Source organism: Triticum urartu, chromosome 2 (assembly GCF_003073215.2).
Source record: "Triticum urartu cultivar G1812 chromosome 2, Tu2.1, whole genome shotgun sequence".
NCBI classification, from domain to species: domain Eukaryota; kingdom Viridiplantae; phylum Streptophyta; class Magnoliopsida; order Poales; family Poaceae; genus Triticum; species Triticum urartu.
Window position 1 is genome coordinate 724,776,882 of NC_053023.1, and position 16,322 is coordinate 724,793,203.

The following is a 16,322-nucleotide window of genomic DNA, read 5'->3' on the forward strand; positions in this document are numbered from 1 at the left end:
GTAAAAACACAGAAGAAGGACCATGCATGCGTCCTTTGCATGTGCATGGTGGGACCAAAGACAGAGAAATACGAGCTCCAAATAAACAGAATACTGCAAAGATTTTTCAGATATTCTATGCGGTGGCATATTGTGATTGGGTGTAGTCTGGCGGTATCTCCCGACACCGGTAAAAAGAGGTTTGCGACACTCGCTCTCTCCTCACCCACTCGCTCTCTTCCCCTTCCTCTCCCACATAGCTTGCCGGCCACTCAATCTCCCCGTCGCCACCCTCTCGTCGGTGTCTTCCTCACCGTGGCCTTGCTCCTCACCACCTCGATTCGCACCCCTGACCCTAGCATCCCGCGTGCTAGGTCTTGGTCAAAGGTGACATTTTTACAACCACGGTACTCGATCTGTGGGCGGCGTTGCTCGATCTGTGGGCGGTGGTGCTCGATCGGTGCTGGATCAGCGGGAGGAGGACGGCGCTGCTGGACCGGAGCAGAGCGTGTGGAGCACCGGAGCAGAGGAAGGAGCAACGGATTAGAGAGAAGGAGCAGCAGTAGGGGCAGCAGGAAGAGAGCAGTAGCAGCGAGCAACAGGAAAGGAAGAGCAGCAACAGAGAGAGTTTCAGAGCAAGGGAAAGGGTTGCAGCAGAAAGAGGAGGCACACACCATTCCTGGGCCTGGAGTATTTGCCACTTCCAATATGCCTGCGCCTGGAGCACCGGAGAAGCGTCACCGTCGTCGTCCTCTCCGTCCCCTGCGTCGGGTAGGTACTCATCCTTGCTGGATTGTGTACAAAGGGTGCCCTGCCCTGCTCCTTGCCTGCAAACACATGCCATGATACTTTCAATACAGAGAGTGTCTTGCAGAGAAATAATCACATCAATGTCTTTAAATGGTGCACTGTGTAAGAAATAAATAACCTAGCATCACAATTCAGAAATACTCCTGGTACTCATGTAGGCGCTGCATGAGTTTTCTTTGTACCGGTAGGTTGATAAAGAGAACTGAAAGATTTGACAGGCATAATGTCCTGTGTTTTTTTAGTAGGAACACATTTTACATACAGTTTGGAGTACTAGCTTGCTGGTCCTCATGTTTTCTGTAGCCATGCAGTTTATAATTGCACCCACTTGCAGCAACTAGCTGGAGTAGATTATGGCAAGTGAAAGCAACAAAATTTCTACAGTTCGAAAGTTCAATAGTAGGAAGAACTGTTTTAACTGAATTTGGACTTGGTGCACTAACTTGGCAATTTTGCTTGCTTCTTGTGTGCTTGCTTGCAGTGCACTGCTTGAGTAGTTGTCCCCTACAAGATCAGTAGCAGTAAGTACAGAAAATACTCCTTCCAAGACACAAATGCAGACATTATAAATACTCTAGTTTCCTTGCAGACATTATAAATACTCCTTCCAAGACACAAATGCAGAAAATACTCCTTCCAAGACACAAATGCAGACATTATAAATACTCCAGTCCCCTACAAGATCAGTAGCTGATTTGCTTTCTCTTCTCTGTAGCAAGTGCAGCAATGTCCTCTCTTCCTCTCTTCTTTTTCAGTAAAGTGTAGGAGTATTTTCTTCTCTACTTTAACTGAAACATTTTTCTGTTAATTAATATAAATTGAAACATTTTCCTTTAATTAACTTAAACCTTTTTAGTTAATTAAAACTAACTGAAACCTTTTGTGTTAATTAAAATTAACTGAAACACTTTTATTAATTAAAATAAACTGAAATATTTTCCTTTATTTAACGTAAACCTTTTCAGTTAACAAATGAATAGGCCAATCATTTAGTCATTCAGGAGTACTCCAGTAGCATTGGTCATTCAGGAGTACTCCTCCAGTAGTAGGAGTAGCTTGAAGGAGTACAGTGCAGCTTCTCTTCTCTGTCTCTTCTCTTTCTCTTCTCTTCTCTTCTCTTCTCTTCTCTTTCTCTTCTCTTAATGAAACTACTACTCCTGCTGCTGCTTGCTTCTGTGCTTAAAGGAGTAGCTTGCTGCTGTTGTAGCTTAATTTTAATTAACTGGAACTTTTTCTTTAATTTTATTTAACTGAAACCTTTCCTTTAACTGATACTTTTCCATTTCTTTCTTGTTTCTCTCTTCTCTCTTCTTGCTCTCTTCTTCTTTCTTCTTTCTCTCTTCTTCCTCTCTTAATCTCTCTTCTCTTCTCTGAGCACTCCTTTTAGATACTCCTCATGCTCTCTTTTCTCTCTCTTCTTTTCCTTTTCCTTTTCCTTTTCCTTTTCTTAACTGAAACTTTAACTGAATTTAAGTAAAAATTTCAGTAAATGAAAGTACTCCTCATGCTCTTTTCTCTCTCTTCTTTTCTCTTCTTTCTGTCTTCTTCTCTCTTCTCTTCTCTAAGTACTCCTTTCAGATAAAAGTAATGAAACTTATCCTTTAACTTCTCTTCTCTGAGGCGTTTGTCGAGCCCTCAACTGTTGTTGTGTTCTGCTGACATTAACTGATGCTACCTTACTCCCCTGGATTTGATTTGATTTGTTGGAGTACTTCCCTGGATTACTACTAGCCTTACTTCCCTTGATTTGATTTGCTGTGATGAACTGCTGCTGCCTGCTTGCTGTATTTGATTTGCAGGACGAGGCAGAGGAGCAGACCACGCCCAGGAGATGGCTGTCGTGGAGATGACCACGCCCAGGAGGACGGGGCGACAGGATGACCAGGCCCAGGAGGAGCAGGGCGGCAAAGGTGGGGGCGGAGGAGCAAGGCGGCGGAGGTGCAGCTGGGTGGTTTCAAATCTGGCGGAGGGGTATCGTTCTGGGTGGAGGGGCAAACATGTAATTTCATACGTTTTTCACCTGGTCGGAACAGATCTTAAACGACAAATAAATCGGAACAAAGGGAGTAGAAAATTAAAGATCACTAAGGTACACACTCCATCCTGAATCTTTCTTTCAACTTTTGAACGAAGTAACAGTGAGTGAATGAACTATATATAAGTTGCTCGTTAGAGCCGTCCCCCGTGCCGTTCCCGCGAGCGGCCCGGGCGGAACCCTAGATCGCCGTCGCCGCTCCCTTCCTTCGCCTTCCTTCTCCCTCGCCGCCGCCAGGGGACGCTGCCGGGCAAAGCCCGCGTGTGCGTCGGCGGCGGCGGGGCTCCCTCCCTCCTCGCGAGGCTCTTGGGCGGCGCGGGACGGCCGGCCCTCGCGGCGGTGCTCGGCTCGGTGGCAGGTCGGGTCGCCGGCGGATCTGCGGGGCTCCCCTTTGGTGGCACTGCGGCGATGGCGGCAGTGTGGTCTACGCGGGGCGGCGAGGCGCGGGCTCCTCCTCTTCCCGATCTGATGGCGCCGCGGTGGTGCCGGCGCACCGGGCGTGCGGCGGGGTCCGCGAGGGTGGTCGGCGTGCGACGTCTTCCTCCCCGATCTGATGGCTCCACGGTGGCGCCAGTGCTCGGGCGGCGGTTGGCGTCGGCAAGCGGTGGCGGGCGCTGGGATCTCGGCGGCGCTCCGGCGTGTGTAGGCGGCGGCGGTCCCTGTGCGCGGTCGGCAGCTCCATCTTTGACCCGAACGGCGCGGGGGATGGCGGCGGCCCGGCGTGGCCGGCGATCTGGATGCGGTGGTGCCGGTGGTGACGGCGGCCCGTGCACGAGAGTTGGATTCCTTCGAACTGATCTGGGTGAAAACTTGCCTTCGGCTTCTGCTAAGGCCGGCGGTGGCGGCGCTATCTGCGTCGTTCCCTTCTTGAAGGCATCGCGGTGGAGAAGTTCAAGGCCACTCTCTGCTATCTCCGGGGGAAACCCTAGATCGGATGATCGGATGACGGCGGCGCTCTGGTGTAGTTCCTCCCTTGGGGGCGTCATTTTTGGAGGTACACACGTGATCGAGGGACCAGAGGACGGATTCTTTGGTGGAGCGGTGCTTCATCCTACACACTGATGGTGACGGATCTTGACGACGCGGCGCAGTGCAGATTCGGAGTTCGCTGTGGGAGGATGGACTCGTGCAGGAGGACGACGCTGTCGGGCGTCGTGGTGGCGTCGATGGCAGAGAGACCTGGCACGGTACATGCAACAGTACAGCTCTGAAGATGGATTTGTGGCAGGTGGCTGCGGTGGCCTCATACCCGGCAGGCGTCCTGGTTGAGGAGTGCGCCGGACTGGTAGGTGTCCCATATCCGGCAGGCGTCCTGGTTGAGACCTCAGGTATTAGATGTTTATGTTTGGCTGCGATGTCTGTTTGGTATTAGGCCCAGACTATCTGCGCCCCTTAATCAATTGGATAGGTGTAGCGACAGTTGTTGCTTAGACGGTGGCTTTAGTCTTGCTGTTATATGGCTTTGTAAGGTTTTGTGTTAATAATTAATAAAGTGGCCGTATGCATCGCCCAGATGCAGAGGCCGGGGGTCATCCTCCTTTTCTAAAAAAAACTATATAACTGTTGCAGATGGACGTGGGTGCCTGAGCTGAGTTCCCGGCGGACGGATCAAAAATTTGGGCCGAACCGAAATTGGAGAGGAAGAAGAGGTCGAGTCTGCAGGCGTACGTGGCGGAAGGAAAAAGTCAACAGGCGGCGTGCGTGCGTTTCGGTCTTGAATTTGTACGCGAGATATATGCGTTCCGATGCAATCCATCCAATCTAAGAAAAAGAGCGATACGAGATGTACTCACGTACTCGTAGCGTACGCGCGGCTAGAAACGGAATCTAAACTAAACAAAGCGCGCAGCTAGGAGCGATTAATAGGATAGGACCGGGCTGTTTCCTTGAAACGCTAATCTCATCTCATAGGACCACGCAGCCGCGGCGGCGAGTATACTCGCTCGTAGTCGTAGACGGCAAGCCTGAATACTAGCGAGATGGAGGGTGTCCCGGAGGAGCAGCAGTCTCCTGAGCAGGGCTGGTCCAATATATTTTTGGGCCCGAGGCAATGTAAAATAATTGTTTTTCATATTAAACTTTTATACTTATTTTAAACTAAGTGTATCATATTATAATTGTAATTAATATTTTTTATTACTTAGCCACATGAAATGTTTTCAAATAACATTTATATTATTATTTGGTATGCATCTGTAATGTATATAATTGAAAATTTTAATTTTACAAAATGAAAAATTTATGATGTATCAAAACTTTTCTTTATTGTTAAGACAATCTTTCATATTTATTTTTCTAATATTGCATAAACGGTGTAGTGTATACACATTTGCTTATACATGCGTGTGTTCATATATCTTTTCATGTTATATTGAATATTACGATATAGATTTATAAATTATAGACATACCAACAAATATTTTTATAGCAATTTCTAGTATATATTAGGTGGTCATATTCATGGAAACTTCTAGGGCATAGAAAATGTGGCCTGCATAATAGGTTTAGTAATTCGAAGAACCAAAAATGTTGTTGGTTATACTTTTACGCATGATTCGATTACCTAATGTGCTCGTCCAGATTCACTTAATTTAGTTTGGTGCAAATGAGATGCCTAGACGTTTATCAAATTAAAAATTGTGCATTGATTTAAACATTGAAATCGATATATCATAATTTTTATTATGATACTAAGACATGCATTGTAAAAGAGAGACTAATGTATTTGAACTCAACTCCACAGTCGGATTGGTTTGCCTAAGCGTGGTATAACTTATCAGTATGTGGTGTGAACTTATGCTTATGCTAATTGAGGCTCTATTTTATCCATTGAATAATATTCCAGATGTAATGTATATTCTTTTTTGGAGAGATCTCGCAAGCTTTATTGATTCAAAGACATGTTCATAGGTACAATAGTTGAGTCATGAGGATTGCCCAACCACACATCTCTATCTATGCCTAGATTATATGCATATTTTGCGAGATTATGAGCCTCCAAATTGAAGTTTCTACGCTCAAAAATAAACTTGGAAGAAGAAAAACCAGAACTACGAGCTATTATTTCATGTGTGATTGTTGCGTTCGGTCCACTTGTTCCCCAGTTGATGTCATTAATTACTCCTTCACAATCGGAAGCCAGAACCACATCATGAACATCCAGATCTTCTGCCAAAGCTAGTCCCTCTCTGCAAGAAAAGGTTTCTAAGACCGTTGGATCAACGACACCTTTGTAGAACACTCCAGAAGACCCTAGGTAGTTGCCATTCTCATCTCGACATAGTGCAGCCACAGCTTCGCCCTTCTGCTCCGAGCTACTGCTCCATCAACGTTCACTTTGACAGTGGCGGTTCCTGAAGCGAGCCAGCGTTGAGTCCTGGCCGCCCGTGCTGACATGCTCACCGTCATGTTCACCTTAGGGATATGTTGCAAGTCCGCAAGGAAGTTGTTCACAAAAGAAACAGTTTGGTGCGGCGCTTGAAAGATTGCCTCGTACACAGCTTTTCGCCGAGCATACCAAATCGCTCAAAGTGTGACAACCATTGTTGTAAACTTGGAGTGATCCATCCTGCTGTATAATTCAAACAACCATCTCTTTGCACTTGGTTCCTCTAGTTCTGCCATCGCTAGCAGCACATCTGCATCCGATAGTGCCCACACACACCTCGACATCGTACAGGAGATCAAAGCATGCCGCCACGAGTCTTGGCATCCACACAAAGGACATGTGCCCTGGGTTGCCATATTCCTGTGGTGTAACACATCCGTGGTATGCAGCGAATGCCGTGCCAAACGCCAGATGAATAGTTTGATCTTCGAGAGTATAGGTATATTTCAAAGTGCCGACCAGGCTTTTCCTTCCTCCTGGCCTGCAGATGATCCCGATCTGCCCTCAGCCACTCCTCTCGCTGCAGTTTTGTGCTTACCAAAAATCTTACTAGTGTAAGTTTTAGTTGGGCCCCTCCCCTCTTGGGGCCCGGGGCGGTCGCCCCTTTTGCCCGGCCTATGGGCCGGCCCTGCTCCTGAGTCCTCCATCGTGGTAAAGGAGATCATGTCTCTGCACAGGGAGCGCAGGTACCTGCTCGCCTCCCTCACCTCCGGGGTCTCCGTCTGGAAGCGGCGAGGGCTAGGAGAAGAAATAACTCTAGTCCGGAGGCTCGCTGGAAAGGATTACACGGCGCCCGTCCAGGTCCAGGTTCCGGAGATGGAGACGGAAGAATCGGCTTCGACAGAGGAACAACTCGGGAGGTACTTCGATTCTATATTGCAGGATACGGAGGACCTGAGCCACGTATGCTGTCTATGGCGTATGCTGTGGTCAAACCCGACGGTGCCACCCTCTCCTCGTACACGGCCGGTGAGCTGGTTAACTCGACGTCCGGATTAATGCACGCCTGCAAGGAGTTGTACGAAGACACCCACGATAATGAGCAGGCGGAGGAGGAGCAGAAGAACACATTCTTGGATCTCCACGACAAGTTCCTGAGAGAACCCTTGAGTCACGAGAACGAGCTGGCGTTAGTAGTTACCAGGGAGGAGGAGGAGTTCTACGAGAAGGTGGTGGAGACGCTGAAGAAAAGGGCGGAGGAGGTGCGTCAGCACAACATGTTGAAGTGGAAGCGATGGGAGGAGAAGGAGAAGGAGAGGGAGAGGTACTACACGGAGAAGAAGATGGGGAGTGGGAAGGACAAGGAGATTGAGTTGAGGTGGAAGAAGGAGAGGGAGAAGGAGCAGGAGGAGAGGGAGAAGAAGGACAAGGAGGAGGATGAGAGGGAGAAGAAGGAGATGGCCACAATGGAGTATCTCAAGAAGCGGATGGAGGTGAGCGAGGAATTCTTCGCGGATCATCGTGACGGTTGGGAAACTGGATGGGGCAGCAAGAGTGTAAGGTGCGGCGACTTCCGAGACAAAAGTAAGCAAAACATGCATCTTTTGATTTGTTTAACTTTAATCTCTTTGATTGTCTAGAAATTCTAGCATATCACTAGCATAGAACTCAAATTTGTAGGAGTATTTTTTTATTACCACTGGCTGTTTTTGTTTCTCTCGAGCTGGTTGTTGCGCTCTGTTATTTGGGTGCTCATTAATATAAATGATTATGTCTTTTATATGGCCCCCGGTTTAGGGAATGTTCTGAGTAAGCCTTGTTTGTTAGTCATTTTGGTCCAAATCTAACTGCAAATTCTCATGTTGAGGCCTTTCTGTCAGTTTAGAGAAACAAGAGTTATGTCATTCAACACTTGCTTTGCAGCTTCCTACATGATGTGGATTTTGTTATGCTAGGCTTTTTTTTCATGCGTCAGAACACTTGGTAGTTGATTTAATTTCTTATAGTTGCGACGTATAGAGTTTACTTTAAGCACTAATTTCTATTGTATATGTTGACTAATACTTTTCCCCTGTGAGGCCTAATGTATGTTTGTATGTATGTTGGGGGTTACAGTATTCCCTCCAATGCTACAATATGATTTGATTTATATAGTGATGTATTCTTTTGTTCTTAACTTGGTAGGAAACATGTGTTCTGTTTCCCGTTGACTCCTACAGAAATTGCAGTCCTCATGTTCATGAATTAAACTTTTCATTTTCTTGAATGTCAGGTTGTAGAGTCAAAAATGCATAACAGTTGCAGTCAAAATGCATATGGCCAAATTTTTTAGAAGTTGCTTTTCTGTCTTGAGAAGTGCATATGAGTTTCAGTTTTTAGAGCTTTTTTGTTGCTGTTCAAATGATAAGGAGTTTCAGCCTGCTGTCATTATATTCTTTTGGTTCAATAAATCCACTTTAAGTTCATGTGTTCACTTCAAGATCTTACAGTGTTGTCTGAACTTTATTATAGTTCAAATGTTCACGAATTACATTCTGTAGGCAGTTGTAATTTTTGGTCAAACTGTAAGTGCAAAGTGATCCCTCTACTTCTGAACTTTTCTACTAGTATAGAGAAACATCAGTTATAGGCTTATAGCATTAAGGGCTTGTTTTGTAGCTTGGTATTCATTAGTGTTTGTACATGGATTACTGTGCTTCTTAAGCTATTTTAATTTTTACCTGTCTAGTTTTTACAGTGTTGAGTAAATGTGTTTTCCGTGGTATTATTATTCTCAACACATCACAAGTGACATGTTGTAAGGGCTCGTATCTTTTTTGCTTCATGGTTCAGGGTAGAATTTATTTTCAGTATAGGTTCACAAGCATGACTTGCCATTTACCTTTTTTTTATAGTGATCATTTCTATAAGTTTTTTTTTCTACATGTAGTTCTGCTTTATAGGGTCGTGTAATTTCTGGTGCTTTTTCTTTCTTGTATTTGTTTCATGATCATTTATGAAGTTTAAAATTTCTTTGCTTCTACCTGTAAGCACTTTTATCATTCACTGTTATACTTAAACACTTTTTACGGTTACAATGTTCATGATTTACAGTGTGGAGTATTCATATTTTTGCTTCAAATATTAGTGCAATTTGTCGCGTTGCTAGCTGAACTATGGAATGTACTTGTGGGACTCCATTAATTAAGCTTGGTAGAAAACTGGTTCAAACTTCAAAATGTGTCAAAAGCAAACCCACTATAACTTTTTGCAGGGCTGTTAGTCGAGAGTCGCCACACACAAGCAAAAACAAGGGACACATACGTACATGTTATTGGTTGTAAAATTCGAATCAAGTTGTAGCAGATCACTAGCTTCCGTTCTCCTTGTATAAGTAAAAGGAATATACTTTGCTTAATTTGGTTGTTCAATATTATATTTCTGACAGTGTGCACTCGCCTTTACTTTTTACTGCAGCCACATTGAGCCCTATGCATTTTACGCACTACACACCCAATACCATCCGATCCTCTTGTGGTGTCACTGGGAGCACCTTGCAGATCTACTCCATGCAAATTCTTGAACTAAAAAAAGGATTGAACTGGCCACTAAAACTGTACGGAGTGGTCGCTGCTCGAGACAGCGTGGATCGCAACCGCAACATTGTCTTCTCTCGGTCAAGTCTTAACTCTCAAGAACTCAATGAAAATGTAAGTATTGTATTCAGTTTTCTCTTTGTTTTCCATTGTTTCTTCTTTGTGCTTTTGTAGTCTATATTGCAATTAAGTAAGCAGTTTTTGCCAAACCATCGCAATTAAGTGTTAATGATATGATGCTTGCAGGGCTCTTCTTTATGTTTGACTGGTCCGGCTCATGCAATTGTAGCTCTGGGTCCTGTTGACTTTGAAATTGAACTGAAAATAGAAGAGGGAGAGGAATCCCAAGACAAAGAATTGATCACTCTTAGCAAGCGGTATGACGGTACAGGTACCTCTCTCAAGTTCGAGAACAGTTTGTGTGTAGCGGAGTTAAAATTTAAGCAGATTTCTGAAGCGGTCCAGGCCACTGTCTTGGGTGTATGCGTTGTTGAAGGGGATTGGCCTTTCGAACATGGATGCCGAGTTGCTTGCTCCTTATCTGCTGCTGCAGATGAAGTTGTGGCTGATGCAGATGAAATTGTGTTGCTTGATTGTCGCGGTGATGATGAAGTGCGTGTAGGATCAGATGGTTACCTTCATCTGTCAAGGAATGTTGTGTCAGCGCAATCACAAGGAACAATGGTAGTTGTCATACGAACCTACTTGGAGTCTGGTCACGCCGCTCAAGATTCGAAGGTTGAATTCCCTGCCAAGCTTTGCCAAACTAGTGAGAGTGAATGTTCGGTTGGCAACAGTAAGGTGAAGATCGTTGTTGCTTGGTCCCTCCTTGTCAAGGAGAAGCAGGACCTCCTGGTGGATTGCCCAGCGGTAGAGCCTTGAAGAATTTGTGTATCATGCATGTAAGGTGTTCGACTCTAGCTTATGCTATCCAACTATTTAACTCTGGGTGGTTTGTTAAAATATTTGTGTACCGACTATTTAACTCTTAGTTGTTTGTTAAATTATCTGTGTACCCGACTATTTAACTCTTAGTGGTTTGTTAGAATGTTGAAGTCTTTGTAATCGATCTGTTTGCATTTCATGGCTCGACTCAGATGTTATTCTATCTGTTCATCCTTTCTTTTCATCACTTTCACATTAGCTTCCAAGAGTAAAGTCTCTCTCTCTTTTTTTACTGGATGGGTGCCTGTGGCACATCTAGCATGCTCCTTGGTTCCAACGGGATCATCAAAAGGATGTTCTTTTACTAATGGATGATTGATCTCTTTTGGGCTGTTCGCAAGAAATTAACGGAATCGTCAAGTATTTTCAGCAAGTTGGAGCAGTAAATTTTCTGCAGTAAGGATTGCTGTCAAAAGTTTCCACAGTAGGAGCATCTGATAGAAAATCAGCTTCAGAATATAGCACAATGAAGGAGCATCAGAAACAGGGAGCAGATCATTTTGCACAAGGGGCACAAAATCAACAGCCACTTTGGATGAAGAGCAAAGCTTCGACAGAAAATGCAGGGTGAAAGTTAATAGCAGAAGTTTCCATCACTCCCTTTTTAGATTCAGATGGAACATTAGCAGATCTTTTCGGTGTTCGTGAATGTTTTTAACTCTTCGTGCAATTACTCAACTTGGAACCTGTAAATTTAACAGTGTTCTTGGGAGAACGATATGATTATTTAGGATAAGGAAAATGTATGACAGCCCCTGGGTACCACTACACCCTCATGAACAGTACATAAAAAAATTGAAAACATAATAAAAAAATATGAAACTTTGGGGGATCAAACATGATAAAAAATTTGACGTTCTTGCAAAGTTTCTGCCACAAATAACATTCGAGGAGCCCCCACCAAAAAAAAATCACTGCTCAAAAGTGCACATAAACTTTGAACACTGATGTTATTTCTTTAGGTGAGGTCTCCTCGAATGTTATTTATGGCTGAAACTTTGCAAGAACATCGGATGTTTGATCATCTTTGGTCCCCCGGAGTTTCAGATTTTTATTTTATTTCACTTTCAGTTGTTTACTAATTTACTGTTCATAGAAGGTGTAGGTGTTGAAAGTCCTGTCTCGAGGAGAATTATCAAAGCTAGCTGCTCCTATTCTTTCTTCCAGACTGTATCTATTTCTTGCCAAAATTATGCTAGGAAAACTTGTATATCTGCTTTCACCTAAATCAATACCTGAAGAAATAATCAGCTGTTCAAAAAATTCTTATTCCAGCGGGAATAAAACGGAACCAGTGTGCTAAGTGCTCCTATTTTACAATCTGAAAATCACATGCGACCGAGCTACATCTTCCAAAACTAACACCCCAAATCCAAGAACCTGCTGCGCTTCTCGTCGCCCGAGCTTGGCAATCGTGGCTGCTGCTGGCGTGACGACGACGTCCTGCCGCCGCCACTGAGCCCGAGCTTCCGGAACAGCCTACTGAGCGCTCCCTTGGGCTTCCCTAGCCGGTGCATCTCCTGCCGCATGCTGGAGCACTCCCCCTCCAGGCCCACCACCCTCTGCCGGATCTCGTGCACGCTCATCGCCGACGCCGGCTCGCTGCTGCTCCCGGGCGTGTACACCTCGACCTCTTCGTGGTCGTTGTTCTCCGACCCCATGCCGAAGTCCACCTCGCCGGTCCGGCTCTTCCTCGGGCGGGAGCTCCTTGGGGACCCCTGGTCGGCGACGGCGGCGTTGTTGTCGCCGACGAAGAACCAGCTGGCCACCGTGGTGCGCAGCCGCAGCTGCTCGAAGAAGAGCACCTGCACCACCACCCGCAGCGGCAGCCGCTCGTTCTGCGCCGCGTGCGTGCACGCCTCCAGCGACAGCTTCTGGCAGTTCATCAGCCGGCACAGCTGCTCCCGCTCCGACTCCGTCAGCCACGGGTGCGCCTGCCATGACAGAAAGGTATCAAACTCAAGCTCAAGAACATTCAGTAATCCATGGCCGCCGCCGGCCATTACCTACCTTGATGAAGATGTCGATGGCGCGGTAGAGGCCATCGTCGAGGGACCGGGCGTAGTCAGGGACAAGCGCCACGATTTGCTGGAACTGGGAGCACTTGAGGTTGGCGTCCGTGCCGACCTCGGCGAGGTACCCGTCGACGAGCTTGGCTACCGTGCTGGCCGGCATGAGCTCTCCGGGCGGGGCCTCGTCCGCCGTGATCTCCGGCAAGGGATCGGCGTACGCCGTCGTGTTGGACAGCAGGAACTGCTCCAGCATGCGCTGCATGCAGTCCACGTCGTAGAGCGTGTCCGTGGAGTAGCTGGTGTTGGGGATCAGGAGGTCCTCCAGCGCCGCCTTTTCCAGCTGCTCGCCGGCCCGCCTCTCCAGAGCATCCCGGCACGCCGCGCTGGCGTGCAGGACCGTCGCCGTGCGGAGCATGCCGAGCAGGAACCTCGTCGTCGCGACGCCCTTCTCCGCGGGGAGCAGCGCCACGATCTCCTCCAGCAGCACACGCTGCTCGCCGACCACGTCATCGGACGACGTGGTGTCCGACGCGCCGACGTCGCCGGCAACGTCGCGCCGGTTGAGGCCGGAGAGGTGCCGCCTGGCGTAGTGCGCGAGCGAGCCGGCGATGCCCTCGGGGCTCATGCCCCTGGACCGCATCTCGGAGATGAGCCGCTTGTACAGGGGCAGCCGGAGCGACGACGCCTGCCTGTACCACCACCCGGCGCCCGGCGACCGCGGCTTCCCGTAGGTGCTGATCCCGTTCCACATCACGGGCGGCGCCGCGGCATCGACGCACCTCGCCGTGTAGTTCTCGACCATGGGCCAGCCGAAGAGCGTCGGGTCGGCGCACGCCTTGGCCGCCAGCGACTCGATGCACTGGGGCGCGAGGAGGAGGTCCTCGGCGAGCTGCCGCACGACGTCATCGCCGTCGTCGCACGCCTGCAGCGCGCGCACGGCCGCGTCCCAGCTGCCTAGCACGTCGCGGACGAAGAAGGCCTCGGCGTGGGCGGCGAGGTTGCCCTCGCCGGCCATGCCCAGGCGCTGGGCCGCGCAGCGCACGGGGACGACGTTGGCCGCGTTGAGCTCGAATTGGATATCGTAGCAGAACTTGGCGGCGAGCCTGAAGGTCGCCGCGCCGCCCGGGAGGTCGTCGAGCTGCACGGTGCAAGGCTTGCCGCCGTCTTGGTCGTCGGAAGAGGTGGTGGACTCGGCGATGAGCTTCTGCAGCGTGGTGCTCCGGCTGATTAAGGGGAACTGGATGGAAACACAGAGGGAAGTTATCTTGCTGCATGTTGTCAGTAGAGTAAATATGAAAGAATCAACAATTTACAAGTGCAGCAAGCAAATTACAAGCCAGTGAAAGAGATGGGACAGTTTCAGTTGTGAGTAGCATATTTTTTTTAGAACGAAGGCTTTAGAGGAGCCCGGCTTTGAATTAACAAAGCCAACAACCGGCCAGGATTACAAAGCAAGATTACAACCACACACCAAACAAAGAAAAAGAACAGAAAAACGGCGAAAGGTACAGAGACGCCGGGAGCAGCTCACAATGCTTACATACAACAAGCTAGAGAAACAAAGAGCAAATGCTTGGAGATGTCAGCGACCTCTTGCATGCACAGAGCCAAGGAGGAGACGGCAGCCGGCTCAGGAGAGGGGAACGACGACAAAACAAAGCATGTCGTTGCCAAAAAACTCTAGGACTTGGAGAAGACGCAGCCTACCGGATCCATCATCAAAGAAGGCCCCTGCCTCCTCGCCCAGCTCAAGGGCGCCGAACCGTTGAGTGATGGACATGTTCACCCTAGAACCTGGATGGCTGGTATCCAAGGAAGCCACAAGAGCGGAACTAGGCGATCCCCGCTTGCCGCCGTCGACTCACCTAGAGCAACCAAACGCCAAAGACCAAAGCTCTGGCACGAAAGAGGGTGAGCAGCTAGGATGAACACGCCCTCCGCCCACACCGCAACAAAGCCCACATCCCATCCTTGTTCCCAAAATCAGCGCCTTCAAGAAGGTTACGACGCCAGAGGCGTCGCCACCGTCCAACAGAGTTGAGGTGTTAACCCGGGAGACAAGGGGGACGGGGGTGGGGAACAGGACCTGACCGACGCCTCCAGGAAGGTGAGCGGCGCCCGTGGGCGTCGCCGCCGTCGCAGCCGGCAAGGCTAGCAGGGTTTCCCCCGGTCCTGCATCCCGGCACCCGCTCCCACCTGACGAAAACCGAAGCTCCTCAACGGAGCAGGCCAGATCTGGGGGATGAGCTCGCTGGAGAGGTGTAGGAATGGAGATGGCCAGATCTGACGCCGCCACGCCCTAGCCCGCGTCCTCCGGTGGATTCGCCGCCCGCACGGCCGAGATCCGCCGGCCCGCGCCCGCGCCACTAGATGCCGAAAGCTGGGGCGCCTCACCAGCCGGGGCCGCCGCCCCGGAACCCGGGGCCCCCCGCGAGCGAGGCGGGGCAGCGAGGGCCCCGCCGCCACCTTCATCAGCAGCGCGCGGGCTAGCCCGGCGGCTGCTTTAGGTAGCATATCAAGTCATAATCTTTTTTCTTTTGCCAAAAATCAAGTCATAATCATTCATGGAGGATTTTGATTAGTGCATGTGGATGGATAGAATTTTCAAACTCTAAGCATCATGTGACAATTTGACACTGGATTCCAGAATCACCGGAACGGAGACGTGTCTCGGTTGAGCAATATACGACAGAGATACAGAAAGGAAACGTACGTACCTTGTGGAGATGAAAGGAGATGTCCCCGACCTCGACGACCACATCGCTCGCAAGCTCGGTCAAGCAAACCCTGCAAGAATGGCAAGGAAGGCAGTGTGATTTGTGAGCCACAAGATCAACAACATACTAGTACTCTGTAATGCTGTTGTTTTGAACTGTGTTCCCAATTGCAGAAGTGCAGGAAAGGTATCTACTGAAGGTTATGTGCTGTTTCGCTCCTGAATAATCTGAAAGTTTCTCCTGAGACAAATGGCTACTGAAATCTTCCTCTCATTCGCCACTACCTTGTACTGCTACATCATTTGTCCAAGGTGTTCACTCAGATTCGGTCAGGTGGCGGATATGGCCAGGCCAGCGCTCCCACATGATCTTACCGCCAAGGAACAAATTCCTTTCACCAAATGCAGCAGTGGATTTTCTAAAATGGAAAGCGACGCAGGGAGATGGGACGACGGGAAATCGATCAACACGGTTATGTGATGAGGAGGAGGGAGGTACCAGGAATTAGGGTCCCGGAGCTGGAAGCAGTCGGGCGATTTGGATCCGAGAACCCTCGTCGTAGCCGCCGCCATCAATCAGCCAGTCAGCGGGTCACTGTATCATCGATCGCGCGTGGGGAGGGAGGGAGGAGCCGGCCGGCCGGGAGACGCCGCGACGAGATCGGAGAAAGGGAAAGGAAAAGGAAAAACCAGGAGAGAAGACGAGACGAACGAACCGAACGGCATGCATGTGCGGGAGGAACCCGTGGAGGTCGGTCAGCGGGAGCTCCACGCGTGCGCCGACAGGTGGGCCCGCCCGCCCGCGCCAGGCAACGGCCCCGCCTACTTCCGCGCAAACCCAAACCCAAAGCTGCTTCGCCCCGTAGACCTCGATTTTGACACCTTCGCACAAAGCGCCAATCAGACACCACTCACAAAGTGA

The 16,322-nt window shown here is 48.9% G+C and overlaps 1 protein-coding gene across 1 annotated transcript; it reads right to left on the bottom strand.

Moving 5' to 3' along the window:
- Window positions 1-12,030: 12,030 nt before the first annotated feature.
- On the bottom strand, window positions 12,031-15,973 carry LOC125534379 (BTB/POZ domain-containing protein At5g03250-like). Its single transcript, XM_048697630.1, has 4 exons — window positions 15,900-15,973; window positions 15,402-15,471; window positions 12,683-13,921; window positions 12,031-12,606 (listed from the first exon to the last, which is right to left on the bottom strand). Exons 1-4 carry the CDS (start codon window positions 15,971-15,973, stop codon window positions 12,031-12,033), a joined length of 1,959 nt encoding a protein of 652 aa, XP_048553587.1.
- Window positions 15,974-16,322: the final 349 nt, after the last annotated feature.